Source organism: Mya arenaria, chromosome 1 (assembly GCF_026914265.1).
Source record: "Mya arenaria isolate MELC-2E11 chromosome 1, ASM2691426v1".
NCBI classification, from domain to species: Eukaryota; Metazoa; Mollusca; class Bivalvia; order Myida; family Myidae; genus Mya; species Mya arenaria.
Window position 1 is genome coordinate 35572861 of NC_069122.1, and position 21263 is coordinate 35594123.

Consider the following 21263-nt stretch of genomic DNA (forward strand, 5'->3'; position numbering starts at 1 on the left):
CTTTAAAACAAATAAGTTTGATAATCAGATTTAAATGTGTTCTTTATTATTTCACGATCTGATCACTATTCATTCACCACAATGGTACGTAAATGTTTCAAATATACATGTCATCGTATACGTATGCCTGGCTAAAAATTAAAAAGGCTTTCATTGTCGGAATTAATTTCTTAAGATAAGTTTATATCAGAAAGACCCCATTACATACCCCATGTAGGATGAGTCACGCGCAACAACGCGCCACTTCTTATTTCATTTATTGTATGGTTTATGAAATATAATTATATTTTGCCATTTCAATAAAGCGCAATCAAATATATATGTTTGCAGGACTTTTAATAAAAATTGAACATAAATAATCGTTAAAAACGCTTTTTTTAGTTATTCAAAATTATTGCGCTCTATGACGTCAGTAAACAATGTCGCAAGAAAAAATAGCAATCGTGTTTTTCCGGTCGGGTCGGTTTTTTTTACACTGGAAACGCCTAAAAGATATTTATATTATAAGTATCTATCATGCGTTTCCGGTACGGACAGAAAAATGCGACCCGAGGGCACCTGCGTTAGCCGGTAACGAGGCTTGCCGAGTGTCCGAGGGTCTGATTTTTTAATCTGGACCGGAAAAACATGATTTTATCTTTTTCTTGCATATAAGTTAATTTATCAATTTGTGGAGAAAATGACGTTGAAAACGAACTTTTGTACTGTTACACAAAAGCGCGTGCGACATTGTTTACTGACGTCACAGAGCGAGTGCTTTTAAATAACTTAATCTAGCCTTTTTTAACGATTATTTATGTCAATTTTAATTAGAAGTCTAGCAAACATATATAATTATTTGATTGTGCTTTATTGGAATGGCGTAATATATCTTTCATAAACCATACAACAAATGGGAAAAGAAGTTGCGCGTTGTTGCGCGTTACTTATTTTATATGAGGTATGAAAGATGGGATTTTCCAGCACTGGTCACTTGACCGGAAACACACGTCAGGTATGCAAGAATACGACACATGCAATATCGACACAATATGCGAAAGGAGACAAGAGGGGTTCGCCTAAGCCTGATCATTTTTTGTTAATCCAACGTATTTTTGGTGTGTTTTTAAATTCATTGCCACCATCTATCATAAACATGCAAATGTTTAATAAACCAATTGAAATTAATTTCAGGATTCTAGAAAAGAATTGATGTGCCGGCATTGTGGGAAGGTATTTCAAAGCAGATCGTGGCTAAACGAACACGAGCACGTCCATGATGAAAAGGCGCCATACCATTGCTGTGGAAAGCCGTTCTCCAGCAAATCAAAATGCAGAGACATTGGTTTGCACTTTAAAGAGCATATTAATCTAGATGTAGTAAATTTAACGTTTATTCATGTGGTGCCATGCAATGCCATATATTTGCCATATAATTTTACAGGATCATATTTATGCATATAGTTTATTGTTCACATAGTTATTTGATCCCACTTTACAACACCACTAGAAAAGTGTTGTGCCATGAACTGTTAATGTGCATCTATAAATTTACAAAATAGTGATAAATAGTATGTAATGAATAAAATCAAAATAAATACATAATAGTTTCTTTTTATTCACCTATTCGTCGGTTAACACAAACTGAATATATCAAAAAGCAATGTACTATTATGCTTGTGGTGAAAAAAGAAGACATCACGCGTAAACTATTTGACGGTTTCGAATGGCTTACATACACGTGACAACACAGCGACAACGATAACTTCAATAAAATTGTCAAACTAACATATTATACATTGATTCTAATTCTCACTATTACAGTTCAGGCAATTTCAATTGTATTTTGGTGGCGAAACCTTGTAGAGAGGGGAACGGAATGGTGATTTCAAAGGAGGTAGAACTGGTGTCATTCCTTGGAGAATTACTTGTGTATGGCATTTTGTTGAAGAAAACAATTTTGCTGGGGAAAAATGTTTTCCGCTTTTTTGTTTCACGGTTTAAATCATTTTGCATGCCTCGTTTAGTGGTATTTCTTCCAGTTCGTTTTTGTTTGGGTCTATGGAGCGAAAGTGTGGACTTCTTCTGTCGCATTCTGAAATAAAATGCAAAGCATTGTACGCCTATGCATCATTTTACTAAACAAGATCGAACGATAACCCTCGTATGTTGTTTCAAAGTCGAAAACTGAACGTAAATAAAACAATGTAGAAGTAAAAATGTTGTTGTTGGACATGTGTATACTTTATCGTGCAATATGTGTACCAAAGTTTGGCTGAATATATAACCGGTTCTAAAGGAGTTGCAGTCAACGAACAGCCAGACTCTCAACCCACAAACAGACAAACCAATACAAATCATTTTAATAGATGACATGGATTTACACGTGCTATACATTAAATTAGCAACACAAATGAGTATGCCAATCATAGACGGTGGAATTATTCTTAATTAAGCATCTTTTCAATAATTTGTTGTTTTAAGAGGTAAAGGGGTTTATTATAAAAGGGAACATTTCTATTAAAATACACATCGAAGAAATTTAATAATAAAGAGATAAAATAGTGCTTACTTACACGAAATATTAATCCGACTCACTTCAGAACTCGTCTGGAAAGCGTTTTAAGTAGGCCGGACAGACATGTAGTATTAATTGTAAAGCTGCTGTGCGGTTTTCGATATTACTTTTTGATGTTTTTTTATAGGATTAATTTTCGTATTTTAATAAAAAAAGGCAGCCTTTAATCATCAGCTTTCGCCAAGTTTTTATGGATAATGGAGCTTTGTGTTGACCGTTTATTAACCTTCATCTGTTCTATCCAATCAACACACCTTTTCTCGACAGAAATACGTTTACTATAATAAAATAATAGACAAAAACTATACTTTCCTAACAATACAGTGACAGAGTTAAGGATTGACATTTATTTGAAGGTTGAATATGGCAATTCCCATGAGGCGCTCTTGCACATCACACCTTAGAACATAGATTATTCGTGAAAATATTGGAGTACAAGCAAAACGTCTGCCTTGAATTAGGTAACGGACTGGAATGGGCTCAGTAGTAAACGTAACAGCGAAGCCACTTCCTAACTGTGATTTGGTTTGCCTCATCGCATTTAGAATCATTCAGTGCCTTTGTTAACCATTTACAATTTCATAAATGGAAAAAGAAAAGGTTACATTACGGGGATGTTTTTTGAGACATTTTAGCGGCAAGGAATTTGTAAATATATATGTGTTAAAGTGTGCACTCGCTATTATTATCTATTTCATTGTTTAAACTGATTGATAATAAAAATAACGTTAACGAAAGCTAACAAGTTTTCGCTGTAAACCCCTGACCCCGAACATCCATCTATTATTATGTTGGGTGGAATTCAATTGGGATCTTAACGCATGTGTGAATCCGTATATATTCTACTTCTTATCCCTTACTTTAGTGATACTAATATTTCAAACGAATTATGAATTAATTGTTTATATGCATAAATGTCTGAAATATTGTATTTATTCTACGATATGAGTTGAGTGACAGCCTTGAAAAGCCTTGACACGCTGGGCGTCTTGAGCCAACGACATTTAGTGTGAAAATAAAAACCCCATAAATGTCAGGTTTTGATTCAGGTAGTGCAAGAATCAGTACCATGTTTTGTATTTGGGCCGAAATATACTGACATTTTCGATATTTCAACCTTGAAAAGATGGTCTGTTCAATGGACTATATAATGAACTAGTTTTTATTGTTTTACTAAAACGAGTTTTTTCTGTAAGCTTTAAAATCGGTACAGAAAACCAAACCCGTATGCCAAAATTGAAACAAGCGAGCTTTTCTTATATACCCACCACTAGTTAACTGTTGTATTCAGTTTATCCGTGCATCCGGTAAAGTGATATATACTTTATTTTTCCAAACACTTGTTTAACATAAGCACATCATATGAAGGTGGCTTACCTAAGAATTGAACATTATTTTTTGCGTTTCATTGATGTATGAAGTGTCGGAAAAATTACACCTAATTTGCATAATACCGAAGGCCTTTTGACCTTGAGAACAATGGGAGAAATGCTCAAGAAGAGTAGAATCGACCACTACAGGTTTAGGTGAAACCATTTACAAGCTTTTGTTTCGACAAAGGTTCAGAAAACTATGATGCCCTGAATTTTACATTGATCTTTATCGTACAGACCTACACAATAACAATAATCAGCTACAGCTTAAAATCAACATAACTCTAGAATTACACGATCTTAAATAAATACATTATTGTTATTGTGCGAAGGAAGATTACAAAACACTTATAACCTTTCCTTTGAAGTATTGACCACCAACCTAAAGGGGTTATCGTCTGGTCAAATTCAGCAACCTACCACTGAACTATAATGGTCTAATATGAACACAATATACCGTGTGGAAAAAGTTTGCATACCACTTGGCCTTGAATTACCTTCGAATTATTGAAACAAGTCAAGGTGTGCGTCTTTAGAGAAGCAATAAACCTAGGCTGCTGACCTTGGATATGGTGTACCCGAATAATCATGTTCCTTTTGTGAATATGTGCCAACCTTTGTTTGGTTATCTGCTACTGTCGAACGTTCAGAAAATAACAAGAAAACACTACTAACGGCTCAGAAATATTTGTATCAATCACCTTCAGCATAAAAAGACATGTCATCTTACTTTGAGTAAATATTTGTACAAAGAGAGGCCTAACTCAGGTGAAATTCGGTTAATTGCCATTGAAAGCATAGCAAATACGAAGGAAGTATCATTTCCTACTATACAGCTTTGTTTGTTTCCTCGATCTTTGGTTTTATCAGGTTGTTGTTTGTAGTGGCCAATCAGAGCCCATTATTGGTAAACCCGCCTCTGTGTATGATAAGCCCGCCTCTGGCAAACAGTTGCATGTATGTCGATAGTTCAGTTATTGATTAGATTCAAGATCGTGTGCGTATGAGTATGAATGTAATAAAGCTATATTAAACCATCCCGTTTTGGGTCTGTTATATACATTACACTGACAACATTACATTGTTCACTACGTATGTAGCCCGTATTTCATGAAGATACTTCTCATTTCCTAAGCCCATTATAAACGTATTTTTCACTGGATGCAAATTAAATAGCATATCTTACTTCAAGTATAAACCAGAGTTCGCATACTTTAATAAGAACTAAATGACTGTGATAGGGGTAAATAGCTGTTGAAGATATTAACAGTTTACAAATAATAGCCGAACTGTGGCGGGACGAAGTCGAGCAAACTTACACTTGACTAAATTGGCATGGGATTCATGTATGAAAAAAACAAATTAACCGGTAAGGTCTACTTTTTATTCGAACAGAGAAAAGATGACGTCAAATATATATTTTTTATAATTACGCAAGCATATTCATACACCTATCCAAAGTTATCTTGCTATCAACATGTTGTACATATAGAATTTTACATGAGGTCAAAGGCTCGCTTTATTATTTTGCCTTAATGAATATCCATAGTTTTAGTATAAAATAGCAACTCATGTCAGATATTTTTTTTCAAATGATTCATTCGTCTTTAAAATGAAGATTATTTAAATTTTTCAGTCAAATAATTGAGGTTTCATTAGAACAGCAAAATGAAATAGACGTTAAGATATATTTAATTAATGTTTGATAGGCAAAAAACTGTATGGTTTTAACACACTTGAAAAAGCAACGTCATGTGATCACCATAATAACTGGAATGCGCCATAAAATGCACCAGATGTTGACATAAGTTAGTAATTTACATATCTTAAATATGTAATTCGTCACTTCCTTTCTCGTCCTCATTTTCTGATTGCTCGTCTTCTTCAGAGCCATCAATGTTTTCCTCATTTTTGCTTTCTGAAATAAGAAGAAAAGAATGTAGACTTAATAAAATCCGTCTCTTGTCTCTACATTTGGTGATATATATTGTAGGGGAGCCGTGCACGAGAATTTCGAGTAACCCCACGAGCCGATGTATTTAGAAAGGCCATGCTAATAATCTAATGTTTATCTTTCGGAAAAATAATTGAATTAATCTATTGATAAATCTGTACGTATTTATTCATTTATTAATGCAATTATTTGCTCACTTAATTATATCTTGCCTCGGACAAAATTGGTGTTCGTCGTACCGAAACTGCTTCTTACGTCTTACGGTCTATAAGAAGACACTTTTGAAGAAAAACTCGTACTGTATCTATTACTTCTATCCTTTTAACATCTATCAATATTGATATAGAGAATTCATTTAGTGGATTGTAATAAAGAAACAAACGATTTTGCACATAAATTGATTTGGCACAGGGACCCGTCACAAGGAAGATCACAGTCTTCAATATACATGCTTTTCTTTTGTTATCTTGCATATTAGTTTATATTTTTGAAGATTGAACTTTCTTCAGTACTAAAACTAAAAGCAAAGAGTTAATTATGACATGAAGAGCTGTCACAGGGCCAGAGCGCTCGACTATTCTGCCGCTTTTAAGTTTAAGGATTGCATAATATTGGTGAAACATGCAGGGATCACCGTATAAGTGATTACATGCTTTAACCAGAATTTTTAAGTCGAAAAATTAACGGCAAAACTTTCTTTTACATGCAAAACAGAGTTATTTAACTTGACCAATAAAGTACGATGGACGGTTGAGAACCATTTGATAAACATTCAATGCGATACATCAAGTTACTGTAAGGATTGACTTATATGTGCTAACATGCAAAAACCTAACAAGAATTTCTAACTCAAATAATATTTATTACGATCCTAACTTTAAAATATAAGCAAGTAAACGCTATATAAATTCATTAATGAAATTGATTGTATGGTGGGACTTATTTTAAGATTCAATGCAATATATCAAGCACTTAATGGAATGTTCACATATCCACGCTTAGATTAATCAGATAAATACAGGGTCATAATTACATTACATACAAAACAGAGTTATCTTACTTGATTAATTAAGTATGGTTGGTAATTGGCAACACCAGTCTTTAGTTTAAATTCAATAAATGAAATCATTGTTAAAATATTGACTTAAATTAGTTACTCACGAACATTTAACAATTTCTAAATCAAATAATACAGGTATATTATTTTCAAAATGTTATCTTACTTATTTAATTTAGTACGATTTATCATTGAGTACTTTTGTTAAAAGTCCCAATACGATACTGCATCAAGTAATTGCTGACATATTAACATATGAATGCTTACATGCGAAACCTTAACCAGTGTTTTTAAGTTGAATAAGAAAGGGCACTAAGTTGAATTATATGAAAAATAGTGTTACCTAAATTTCGTTATTAGATAGTTTAAATGCAATACATGAGATAATGACTTAAAGGAGCTTAAATGAAAGACCTTAACCAAGGTGTGACACGAACCCTAGGTTTAGCAGTATAGCTCACCAGATTCTTTGAAAAGTCGAGCTAAAACAGTCAACTTTTTGGCACTTGTTACATTAATACAGGATTACGATTTCAAACAATTACTCTTTCCTATGCGTTGTATCCCTTCTTGTACAACAGCTGTGGCTGTTCCAGCAGTCACACCGATCCCCGTAAGTGTACTTCCGGCTATTCCAACCACTCCCGCTGACTGGCATGCCGCGAATGTACCTTTTGAATTAGTTATGGCAATAAAATGATCACTAATTAAACAAACTCATATTTTAAAATTAAGCAGTAATTTAATGAATTGACAAATTTGATATTGTGTTAGGGCATAATACGCCGATATAAGTATATTAACAGCTATATTGCATTATTCACTTTGCATGAAAAGTCAGTTTCTACCGAGCAATTATTATCCAGTCATTACAAAAGACTATATACATGTGATGGTGTCTGTGAATATTATGTCAAGCGAAAACAATGTTTATATAAGAGAAGATGATTTTCTAGAATACTTACTTCCAGCAACAACGCCAACGCCATTCCATGCTGCAATAAAGGACATCCCTTTTGCGGCCAAGGATCCCGCAACGATACCGCTAGCGCCAAATCCTGCAGCGGACAAAATTAGTGGGGCGGCAACAACTCCGGTCCCGGCGACTGCTAGGGGCAATGCAGCTTTTTTTAACAACAACCATGAATTATTTTGGTTTGTTGGGTTGATCTGAAAAACGACAACAATTTGTTTATCTGTTATCAAAAGGTTATCCAAACCTTGTTTACCATCATGCTAAATTCGGATGCCATTTGATCCCATTTTCTTTTGTGAATAATTTGAGAGGGTTAAAGGAAATAAAGCATTATTAAATTAAACAAATGAAGTATGGTTCTATGCATCAGTTATATAGCAAGGCTGTGCAATGTACATATTTAATCATTGTAATATGTATTCATGCATAAGTCAATGTGCCTTATAGCACATACAATAATTGACCAAAATATACAACAAATTAATAGACTTGTGTACTCTTTTAAGTACAAACAGTCTTTTCGGTAAATGTAAACATTTGTTCTCTACACATCCAATTCTTTCAAATGATATCAAAATAATATGGGCTCATCCGGCATCTGAAATTCAAATATTATACATATGACACACTTATTAAAAGTACATTATACAGGTTTTCACTAACTGTGTTTTCGATCGTCTAAAAGTAAAAGAACTTTCATTCTTGGAATTAGTTAAAAAAGTAAAGCAAATATTATAATATGTATATTTTTTAAATCTTCACAACGTATTTAACGGACTGTACACCAGATCTGCACCCAAAAAAGTTTTTTTCTGTAACGAATCTCAGAACAATTATTTTATAGAATGCGTTACGTTTTGATATCATAATTGTAAAAACAAGAGCTGTCACAGAGACAGCGCGATCGACTATTCCGCCGCTTTTCAGTGTAAGGATTGAAAGGTTTTGGCGTAACATGCATGGATCACTGTTAGATTAGATTTCAATGCAATACATGATGTGCTGAGATATTAACATAAATGTATTTACATGGAACATTTGAACCAGCATTTTTTAGTCTAGTTTTTAGTTGGGTGGTTGATTACTATTGCATAAAGTCTCAATGCAATGCACCAAATAGTTGCTGAGATATTATCCTATGTGTGCTAACATTCAAGACCTTTACCAGAATTTAGTCGCATCATAAAGAGGCAAACAATTCATATAATGTCCAAGATAGAGTTATCTTACTTGATTAAAGAAGAAGGTTAAATGGTTGGGAGCATGTGTGTAACGTTTCAATGCAATACATGATGTATTCGCTGAGGTATTGACTTAAAAGTGGTAACAAGCAAAACCTTAACCAGAATTTCCATGTCTTAAAAAAGGGCCAATTTTTAAATAAAATGCAAACTAGAGTTATCTAACTTGGTTAATTGAGTAGGTTGGATGGTTGAGTACCATTGTGCGAAGTCTTTTTGCAATACCTCAAGTAGTTGTTGAGATGTTACCCTATGTGCGCTTGCACGTAAAACCTTGACCAGAATTTCTAAGTCGAATAATAAAGGCCTATTATTTGCATAAAATGCAAACTAGAGTTATCTTACTTGGTTAATTAAGTAGGTTGGATGGTTGAGTGCCATAGTATAAGTCTCAGTGTAATACCTCAAGTAGTTTCTGAGATATTAACCTATATGTGCTTGCACGCAAAACCTTAACCAGAATTTCTAAGTTGAAAAATTGCAGTCCAGCGTCGTATCGACTGAGCTACAACAGCTAACTCTAAATGGGAGACATAGTTAAGATATACGCCTACCTCGGTAATATCACGTGATAAGACCGAATAGCCAATCACGCAAAAGGAATGAATTCTACCTGGTAGACACACCCAGTATTTTTTTAATGGAAAAATACGAAATAACTGCTAAGTTTCAATGCATTGTATACATCGATGTCAAATTTATGTCAATTTTCTTTTTCCCCCGCTAATTTATTATACGGTTTACGACCCCTTTAAAGACCAATGTGAAGTCGCAGCGCGACTAACGTCTTCTATTTTCTGTAGAAACAAAAGCTGTCAAAGATTTTGACAAATGCCCCCGAATTGTCATCCAGTTCAACTTATTATGCATTTCTAACATGCCTTCGTTCATAAAAAGCTTAACATATGCATACGCTAGACACTATGATGGTTGCTATCACATGTGGGAGAGTGAAAAAGGAAAAAGAAAGGACAAAAAACATATCCATCAGTTGAAAAACGAAAAAATCAAGAGGTTTCGAAACATATAATATCATAAAATAATCTTCAGACAGATGAACAGGTACTCAATAATTAAACCGCAGTCAAACTTACGTCTTTAGGTGTGCTGTGCATCTGCATAGTTTTCATCTGTGTCAATCTACAACATGCCATTTTCAATGATCAATTCAGACAACAGTATATTTAATAATGTAAGTATGCACGTAAGGAGGCTATTTTTCTGCTTCAAGGTTTCAACATTTATACACGAAACACAGTGTGTGTAAACCACGTGATAAATTACGTCATATATGCTACATCGGAGCATTTATGACGCAATTTATGATGTGGTATACAGACATTGAAATATCAGCTTTTTAAAATAGCTACTATTTCTTTTCTTTACTGATATTACCCTGGGCACTTCAAAACGGATAAATTACACATAATTGCATTAATTCGATTATTATGCAAATCGAAATAAAACAAAACAAGATTTTTTTTTCTAAATCAATTACAATTTCGCCACACAAACATTGAAGGAGATGTTTCATGACGTGCCATAAATAATTGATGAAACATATATTAACAGCTTAACTTGACATTTTAAAATATTAATTTTGGAATATCAGTTGAAATTAATTTTAATTAAATGTACTAGAATCACTTTGAAAGCATGTATACATTGTAAAAAATCTTATTTAAAACAAAGTGCAAGCCTATTAATTAAGTACTAGTTAATGATCCCCATGTCTTGGGTTTAAAGAACCTTAATTATTTTGAAAATTCCTTTTGCATCCACAGCGGCCCGATTTTTTAATTAAAATGTTATTGACATTAAACAGATTTCATTTTGCATAAAAAATCACTGTAAAATAATATTTTGTTGATGAACAAAGACATCAACATTGCTGCTAAATATTTATTGTCAATTTTAATGTTTCGTTTCAAAACATCGAGCCACTATGGTTATTATTAGCATGCGTATTGCCTTAAAAAAAATGTCTGTTTCGGGTAACCCGACCCTACCTATAAAAATGCGCCGACCCTAACTATTTTTTCCGTTACATGAGCAAAAAAATATTGGTTAGCGAATAGAGAGTTACGAAGGGCGGATAAATGCAAATTGGACGATCAGAATTATTGTTTATATGGTAAAACAAAGTCAGGCAATGACAGTTATGTAGGAAAGACTGCCATGTGCAAGGAAACACTCTGAACTTACGACAGATTTTGAAAAAAAAAATCCCTACCTTCCCTACCTAAAATTTTTGGGAAGGTTACCCTAAACAAACAAAATTTTTTTGGCCTTATATAAACAGCCCGAAATGTGTGTAATCGGTACTTCAGACGGTGTGTTAGCTGTTAAATTAAAAGACCCATTTTTAGCGTTTTTTAAATTCACACTGTAGTATATATCTTTGTAGAAACAAAACATTTACATAGATAATATCCAAGTTTGAAAACAGCAGCTCACCTCTTTGTATCCTAATCCTATTTTGTTTTATTTAACGGAAGCACAAGCGTGTCTTATCGCATGTTTTCTGAAAATGAGCTATTATTAGCATGCGTATTGCCTTTAGGACATTACGTCACATATACAGTAGATGGTGTCCTTGTAAACAATATTTTAATGAATAGCAGTAAAGGCTTATTACCCGGTTTTTCAGGTCTTTTTTTTCAGCTCGGCTTCTAGAGATAATCCGTTTTAAAGAGACAACGATAACCGTAGCATAAATATCACTTTTCTCGGGTTGCACAGATTTCATTATTAAAACCAGTTTATCGAAAATGGCTATAAACGGACTTAATATCTTAATCTTGACTGAACAAACACGGTAGAAGGAATAATTTCATAAAGCTTTATCAAGTTCAGATATGAACAATTAGACCACGCTCACTCTAATCCAACCAATCGGCTTTCGCTATTTCTTTGCTCCATTTCTCATATACACGTTGCACAGGGGCAGGTTGCGTTGTTTTGACACACCACGCCCCCGTCCGTTTTTTTTTTTTTTTTTTTTTTTTTTTTTTTTTTTTTTATCAATTTTTTTTATCAAATTTTAGTAAGAATATGACGTGGTAAATGTAACATGTGATAATTGGCAAAAAAATAATATTTTTTAAATTTTGATAATATTATCTTAGTAAAGGGTGACGACTTGACCCTGAATTTCCATATATTTTCCGACATGACTCTGTTAAAGAAGCCATAACTTTATCAAATCTTAACCAAACTCTACATATTTGGACTTTTCTTGTAGTGTTAGTGTCTGGAAAATTTTGGTGAAATTAGCGGGTAGTTGGTTCGTCGAGTAACATGTTTAAGGAAATTCGGGTTAGAAATTGCATTTGATTTCGTTGAAACTGTACATTTTCTTAAAGATTGACACTAACTCTACAAGAAAATATATATATACCTCCTAAAACACGATTTCCTCGAGGAAATATGGATCACATAAAACTGTATTCATAGGCCAAGAAAATTAATCTGTATTTATCAGGCACCTATTTTTAAACGTCTTTCAATGTTTAATAATAATCATTGAATAAACTTTAAAAGCATGTTTTGGTTGTAAGTATCTGTATCGTCTCAATGAAATCTTAATAATGTGAACAGCTGGTATATAAAATAAAGAACAATGAAAAACGATCCAGCGCCAGTTGCAAATCGATTATATTGATTGTGGTGAATTCTGACTAAAAGTGTAATATGAAGAGTATTATGACACAAGTATAGTTATCCAAACCCTTACGCAAGTCGTTTACGTCAAAACTATTTTTTAAGAGTAAGGAATGCTCCAATAGAAGTTTTACCCCACCAGGTAGGGATCGTGGCATTGTGTGTTTGGCTGGAACTCAAAGGATATTAAGACAACCTGATGATAGCGTAAAAAAAACGTCTAAGCATACAGAAAATCCAAGGATGGCGTTCTCAACCCCGACTGTGGTTTATCTTCCGACATATAAATATCAAGTCAACTTTATCAACAAAAGACCCCCCTCCCACCGCACAAACCACTGTGCCATATTTACGAAAAACACTGACTTGTGCATGATGCTATTCTCAATTTAGATATTTTTGACTTATCTCTATTACTCGGCAGATACTAGCTTTGGTAACTAGTTCAATGGCGATAATTATACATCAAACAACAGTTAATACTACTGAAAACACATTACATCTTTTCCCAAAAGTTACAAATCAAACTTAAATTGCATTTTTTGTTAGGCCATACCAAATCACTTTTTCGGTTAGCTTTATTCAAACATCTGAAAATCTTTGAAAGCGTTAATGAGATTAAAACGTCAAAACATGAACCCTTTATGATGTAACAGAAAAAAATGCAGATATTTTTCATGTCGATCTCAATATCAATTACATTAATGCAGAAAATAATATTCAATCTAGTTTTCGATCACCCGTTTCAAAACCACTCCGTCCTTGGACTCTTAACGGAATTCCGATATGGCAATTCCAATTATGGCATATAGGTTATAATCCTTGCCTTACAATGTGTACGGTAAACATTAATTCTCTAACCATAGAAAATTCGTGATTTAGCCAAACCAAATTACGCATTGTCTGCGGTAAACAAAATTAAATGGTATTTGAATTTTATTTGTCTTTAGACTGAAGAACAAGAACCAAACCTCCTCGCTTTGGTTCTCGTGGTCTAAGTCGGATAGACACCTCGTGGACGTATCTATGACAAATATACCTTCGCTACGCTCGTTCACTCGTTGTCTATCCTATACTGTATTGTATACACTACCATTACATTGTGTCTAAATAATATTAAAGCTGCACTCTCAAAGATTGGGTGTTTTGACAACTCTTTTTTTGTCTTGGAAATAGCCAATTTTTGCGATACTGCATGGAAACCAGTTATATAAGACTGCTGACAAAATCGACCGCAAATTTTTATATTTAAGTTAAAAAACTTATGTTTTATGCATTTTTCTTGAACCGTTAGTAATTTTCGAACGGAAATATGGAAAATCTGCAATATAAAGTTTTGTCAGCAATCTTTTATCATTTGTTTTCAGATATTTACGCAAATTTTTCTCTTTCCAAGACAAAAAATAAAATAGTTATAAAAACGGTAATTATCGGTGAGAGAGCAGCTTTAATGATTTGAAGCATTATCTCCATATAACTGTACTTTATATATTTCTATTCTAATATAAATACATGATGGTTTGAGGATACACTGAATTTAAGCACAAAATTAAAAATAAAGCAGCATTTCTTTTATCAGAAAACGATATTTTTTTATGTTTAAAACTGTCAAAGGGTGCGTTCTTTGTTTTGTAATTTAAGCACTACTCTTATTGGTATAACTTCAGATAATGATAATAAATAGTTATTCTTATTTTCGTGCGGAAACGAATGAACTAGTGTCATATATATATATAAACAGCAGTATGATAACAGCTTGTCTCATAAACAGTTATAAAATATATTTTACAGTTTTACAGTATGGTATAGATATTAAGTTATTTAGTTTTTGCTATATACTTAGTTAATACAATTGTATACCAGTTGATACTATTATTTACATACTTATCCATACAATTACTTTATATCCGGTAAATACTGTCATCCGAAACGGAAGAAAAACATACATAATATTACACGCGGCAATCAAGTACAAGTTCCGTTATGATAACTTTCTCAAGGGCATTTATCAAGCAAGGTTTACTTTAAAAATCTACATGGTATTTCATCATTCGGAACTCCTCGGCTATTTTTATCGAAAACAACCTCAGATGTATATATGGACGGTTTACAATGTCAGAAATCGGTACACTTTAACTACACTGCAAGTAGATCGGATAGTAATTTCAATTTAACAGTTAAACTTTAAGTGACATAACTCTAGGAGTTCTTAACTTTGTTTGCAATAATACAAGGGAAGTTGTACTAGGGAAGTTTTATTGTGTATTTTTGGTCACTATACATAATTTTTTTGCATCCCCACATTGGGAATGGGGGAGGGGGGGGGGGGGTGAGCACCCATATGTTTTCTTATATATTTTTATAAGTAATAATATTGAGAATGCTATTTTCTTGACAGACCACAAGGCACACGAAAACCGTATTGTGTATAAGTGATGAACATTTTATTGATGAATATAAACTATCCTAAAGAATATTTTTTCTCTACGCACATATCCTTTTATATTGTTTTGTAATATCAGGGCGACATTAAGTTTCATTTTTACCAAAACATGTGGCAAAAGAAGATTGTAACAGAATCATTTATAAAAAAAACTTGAAACATTGTAATACGTGGGGATATGTAAACAAAGTTTTGATACACTTGCATGCAATTTAATGAAATACAAGTTTCAGGTAAAAATGCATATACATGCTACATTTCAGACTGCCCCAAATAACAGATGTCAAAATTTGATGATAAATAATTTAAGAATGTGGTTAACACTACATTCCATGATATATACCAATGTTGGTATTATAGGAATTGCAACATACTGTTCACTGATGTGAGTCATCTTACAATGGAAGTATTTCATTTTAGTTAGAATAAGTTCCAACTTTATATCTTAATTATATCAAAGGAATTAAAGGAATACCTCTTGACAGATACAATGTATCTACATGTCGGATGAGACAATATTTTAATTGTTATGTATTTTAAAGCTGCACTCTCACAGATTGAAAGATTTGAGTTTGACAACTTTTTATTTTTTGTCTTGGAACGAGCCAATTTTTGCGAAAATCCATGGAAACCAGTGATACAAGACTGCTTACAAAAAATTATATCGCAGATTTTTATATTTAAGTTCACAAATTGATGTTTTATGCATTTTTCTTAAACCGTCAGTAACGGTGAGTAACGGTTTAAGCCATAAAACAAAAATTTTCGGTTTAAGCCATAAAACATAAATTTTCGAACGGAAATATGAAAATCTACGATCTGATTTTTTGTCAACAATCTTATATCATTGGTTTGCAGATGTCGGTTAATTATGAAATTCTCGATGTGATTCCTGTTTGTCTATACAAATTGCTTTATGTAACTAAAGTCACTCACATAGTGTTTTTCCAAGTTCCACAAACACCTAGAAACTGCCCACAAGGTAATTGCTTGCAACCTGTAATTCAAACCAGCATCATTTAAGACATTCAATGTGATATCAAACAGTATCAACATGAATATGCACATGAAACCCTATACCTTAAATTAAGGAACATTAACATTTAAGTACAAATGACATTTTTATCATTTGATATTAAATGTGGAAATTTATGTGGCGAGCACAAAATGGTGTACGTAAAAGGCATCCAGGAAAGGGCAGCACCTTGCTATCTATGCCTACACCAATATCATAACTCATAATGCAACAGTCAATTCCAACAACGCTCCCCCCCCCAAAGGTCAGGGGGTATACCGGGTATAGTCGGGGAAATGGGCCATGTTTTTAACTTCCATGAATGTGGTGGTTTTGTCTTTGCGCCTAAAGTAGCAAAATGGGCCTTATCTAGGGTTCCTGGGGTGTGGTGGCATTTGGTTGATACTTGACCAGCAGTTGGCTTGACCGAAAGTCAAAATATCCACTATACCCCGGACCTGGTGGGGGGGGGGGGCGGTAAAACTGACTGTTGCATAAGTGACAAGAGAACATTGAAGATGGCCACTTTTCAATCTTGTTAACTTACAATAACACAATAATTATTTGCCTGTCTGATTACTTGTCCATGTATGAACTGCCTTTACAGATTTGCTTGACTATTTTTGTTTGTGCTGGAACAATGTTAAACTGTTCAAAAAGTTATCTTAACACGCACTATTGACTTTTTATTGAGAGTAGTTCAAGACTTTGAAATATCATATGATGGATATTATGGACTATTTTAAAAAAAAGTCATTTACTCAAGTTACTGTCAGTGACTGAACAAACGTTTAAAAACTACTTCACATATAACTAAGGTTTAAAACATACCTTTATGAGTGTAAATCTTTTTCATAAGAACTCCTGTAAGGAAATGTTGCCTGGTTTGTGTTGATGTATTCGTTGGAAATACTTTATCTACAAATCTTCTTCCATGTCTGTCATATATGTCAAAATATTAAGCTTCATCTACTTCAGGAACGCACGCGAAAGTGTATTTCGGTTTTTCCCTGTATTTCGGGATTTTTGTAATTCCACCGACCGTTCAGGAACTGTAAAATTGCACACATCAACTCGGTTTTACTGGTTTGTATGTTGATTTGGATATAAACAATGGGATAGTACTTTAGATAACACGTTGTTACATCATATTTTTAACACCGCAAACATATCATAGTCCCTGCTAATATGCTATTTCAATAAAGGTTACAAAAGTCCTCGCATTTGTTTTGGTAGTGCAAATCACCGAATGTGAGAAATCATTAAACGAGAGCGGTAAACGGAAAAAACTGAATTATGAAGAAAATTAATGAAATTCGGATACTTACTTTATAAAGACTTCAAAACAAGAGTATTCAATCTAACTTTTAAGACTTAGAGTAAGGCTACCAAGGTGCTTCCTTATATTTTAAGAGTGATCTTAAAAGAAATCCTACTATAATATCAATATTGAATAACACTAATCTTCGATCTAAGATTTAAGAACAATCTAACTAGAAAAATCTAGTTTTTTAAGAAAAAAAATAGATTTAAGTTTGATTTTAATTTTAAGATGTACATATTGAATACGGCCCCTGTATATGTACGGTTTACAATGTCAGAAATCGGTACACTTAAACTACGCTGCAAGTAGATCACGTAGTAATTTCAATTTAACAGTTAAACTTAATGAAATACTCTTGGGGTTCTTAACTTTGTTTGCAGTAATACATTTCACTGGCAATCATTTTAAACTTAGATCTACAAATACAAGCTAAACACTACGTTTCATAACTAATATAATTAATTAGTTTACGAACTACTTCTACTGACGAACCGGCAAATGTCCGAGGTTATTTTCGATCAAAATGGCCGAGGAGCTCAGACTAGGTATTTCATACAGTACAATTTGGCACTTACACCATGTTAACCATGTACAGCAGCTTTTAGGTGCACCATATTCAGACACAAATCTGTAATGAATTAATCAGTAAAGGTGTTCCAACCGAACAACGCTTAAAGGTGCACTCTTATTCCAAAATAAGATTTACCACAATTAACACAAGTGTTTTAATATAGCAAAATGATGAATACATATCGAAAACAATGGTTCTTATGAAGAAAACCGAGTTACTTTGAAAGAAAGGGTGCAGAAAACACGATAATTTTACCTGATAAAATGATAGTTAATCACTGTTAATCTTTTATCACTCACCAGTCATTTAATGTATTTGTGTTTTAGCTATTATATACACGGCTATCACTTATTTATATTGTCCATTGTTGTATTATTTGGTAAGAAGTTAAAGGTGTATCGCTCAAATTTATGTTTATTATACATGTATATTTATCGATTTTGAATAAGTGCGTCACTTTAACTTTGTACCGGAATCTTAAATATTAGAGTTCAAACAACATATAATATAATTACTGCTGCATAAGACATCGCAATCTTGCTGGTTTTTTTTATAGTGCAATGTATTCTTTTTTCATTTCATACAATAAAAAGTTATAACTTAAATAAATGTGCAGACCCGTTAAAGTAGATTTGGAGGCAAATTTATATTAAAGCATGTTTTAATGGCGCTATTTTCGAATTGTAAAATGATATTAAAGAGTACCATGCCTACATAACTATCTACTTTCCAGTACAAGAATGAGTTAATATAGATGTTAAATAGTTGTCAAGCGGCGGTTTGTCGATTTGACATTCTTTGTTGAAAGATCTTAAGTCTTCGAACAGGCTGTTTACATTATTCAAACAATAAAGGATTAAATATTGTTCGGGGTGCGACAGCTTTCATCGATTCCATTATTAATTACAGTCAGTTTATTATTGTTTGTATGATTCTTTGGTTTGCTATGAACTTCGAATCCAGTGTGTCCCTTAAACTCATCGTCATAATGAAAACGCAAATTGAAATTGTTATCTTAGAGCTAAAAGCCTAGATTTGTTATGGTCTCCACATTGACATAATTGCATTATTAAAACATGAGGATAAATTTAGGTAGTAAACATTTAACAATAATTAGTTATTATACTGTGCTGCATATAACATCGCACCATGAACGTGTTAAATAAGACATATCCACACTTACATGAGGGATCAGTGATTTATCCCGTTCATATTGATTTTAACAAGTATAATTTATGCTGACCTGTATGTTCACGACGTTGGATTTAATTAAACTCCAATGTTTATGTTCAACCATAATAAAATCACGGATCGTTGATACAACTATTTACCATATTAAATAATCAAACATTGTGCTTGTAACAGTGTGGATCTCAAGTGGCTCCTTGTTGTGCATTGAATGCCCTCATTTTCACAACAAACTTCAACCCGTTTCTAATTGTATTTTCTAGAAATGGTGCATATCCCAAGTACCGTTGTGTATGATATAATCGCTTGTTATGAGGGCAAGTTTGATAAATTAATAGTGGTCGGTCTTCTCACATCCTGGACTTGTTAGCAAAGCATAAACAAATGAGTTCGAAGTCCGACAATCGTATCTACAAAAACTGTACCTAAAACCCACCAAACAACTTCACACTTATTTACAGTTATTTCTTATGGGTCGTTACCTTTATGTTGAATAAAAGTTCTTCATTTGTATTTAATCATATTTCTTTTCTCACCAACACCTTGTAAATAATTACTACTTCGCCCCTTAAAGCTGCACTCTCACAAATTTACCAATTTTACAACTTTTTTATTTTTATCTTGGAAAGTGCAATTTTTGCGTAGATATCTGCAAACCAATGATAAAAGATTGCTGACAAAAAAATCAGATCGTAGATTTTCATATTTCCGTTCGAAAATTGATGTTTTATGGCTTAAACCGTTACTAACGGTTGAAGAAAAATGCATAAAACATCAATCTTTAACTTAAATATAAAAATCTGCGAATTGATTTTTTGTCAGCAGTCTTATATAACTGGTTTCCATGGATTTTCGTGAAAATTGGCTCGTTCCAAGACAAAAAATAAAAAAAGTTGTCAAAACGTCCAATCTGTGAGAGTGCAGCTTTAAAGCATATTTGTGAGTTTTGTAAATGTGCAATGAATGTTTGTGAATAATACCGCAGGTAATTCATTAAACTTTTACATTTAAATATTTATATTTGAATTAATCGATTCTTATATGGATTTGTATATGTCGTCAGATATTTACATATTTTTAAACTATGGTGTAACTATCGCCCCATTGTTAACCTTGCTTGATGTTGTATACATATATTTGTACCTGTTCCGTATTATATACATTACTTTGTATGCATTGTTGTAGTTGCTATGCATATTATATTTGTGGTAAACGTTGTAAGCGATAAATACGAATCTTTCGTGGTGTAAACCTGTTCGCCGAATCTACCGCCTGTTTGAGGTCAAGGGTAACACGGCGACAGTGGCGCCAAACGACAAGCTCAACATGACGTCGACGTCTATTGTTTCCCGCACGTACGAGTGGTATCGTGTTATACGAGAGATGCTCAACTTGCTCAACAACGTATACAATCTTCAAGATAGGGTCACACGTTGCACCTGCTAGGATTTCGTCATCGACCGTTGAAAAGACTAAAACTTACTGACATTTATTGTGGATATACATGTGTTCATATAAGATTTATTTAATTCAATACTGTATTGATTTAGATGCAGTAAATAATATTGCATTATTCGTATGATTGTATTCAGTGTGCATGTTAAGTGTTAGACATATTTGTTGAGTACAGTCCAAATATTTGTCAATATTTCAATATCAATCATTAAAATATAGGAATGTACTAGGACATTACTTTCTCTTTTGTTTACAGTGTCACGGTAACTAAACGCCATTTGTCGGCTATCGACACCTTATCAATTTACAATCTAGGAATTGAGCTAGGAATTTATTAGTTTTATGAACATTTTTTTAAATAGTTTGAACGATATTAGTTTATTACCACTTTCATCAATATGTTTAACACTAGTTTGATCTTGTTCGACTTAAACACATAAAATACT

General features: G+C 33.1%; 1 protein-coding gene across 2 annotated transcripts; it reads right to left on the reverse strand.

Moving 5' to 3' along the window:
* Positions 1-5300: 5300 nt before the first annotated feature.
* Positions 5301-19567, reverse strand: LOC128211328 (interferon alpha-inducible protein 27-like protein 2B). Of its 2 annotated transcripts, none has more exons than XM_052916133.1 (7): positions 19418-19567; positions 17111-17331; positions 16201-16261; positions 10253-10298; positions 7907-8111; positions 7487-7612; positions 5301-5848 (listed from the first exon to the last, which is right to left on the reverse strand). In XM_052916133.1, the coding sequence occupies exons 2-7, from the start codon at positions 17133-17135 to the stop codon at positions 5757-5759; spliced, it is 555 nt and encodes a 184-aa protein (XP_052772093.1). In that variant the 5' UTR covers positions 17136-17331; positions 19418-19567; the 3' UTR covers positions 5301-5756. The 2 variants fall into 2 exon arrangements, with proteins under 2 accessions (XP_052772093.1, XP_052772004.1); XM_052916044.1 differs by lacking the exon at positions 19418-19567 and adding an exon at positions 18179-18198 and having other exon boundaries at positions 17111-17217.
* Positions 19568-21263: the final 1696 nt, after the last annotated feature.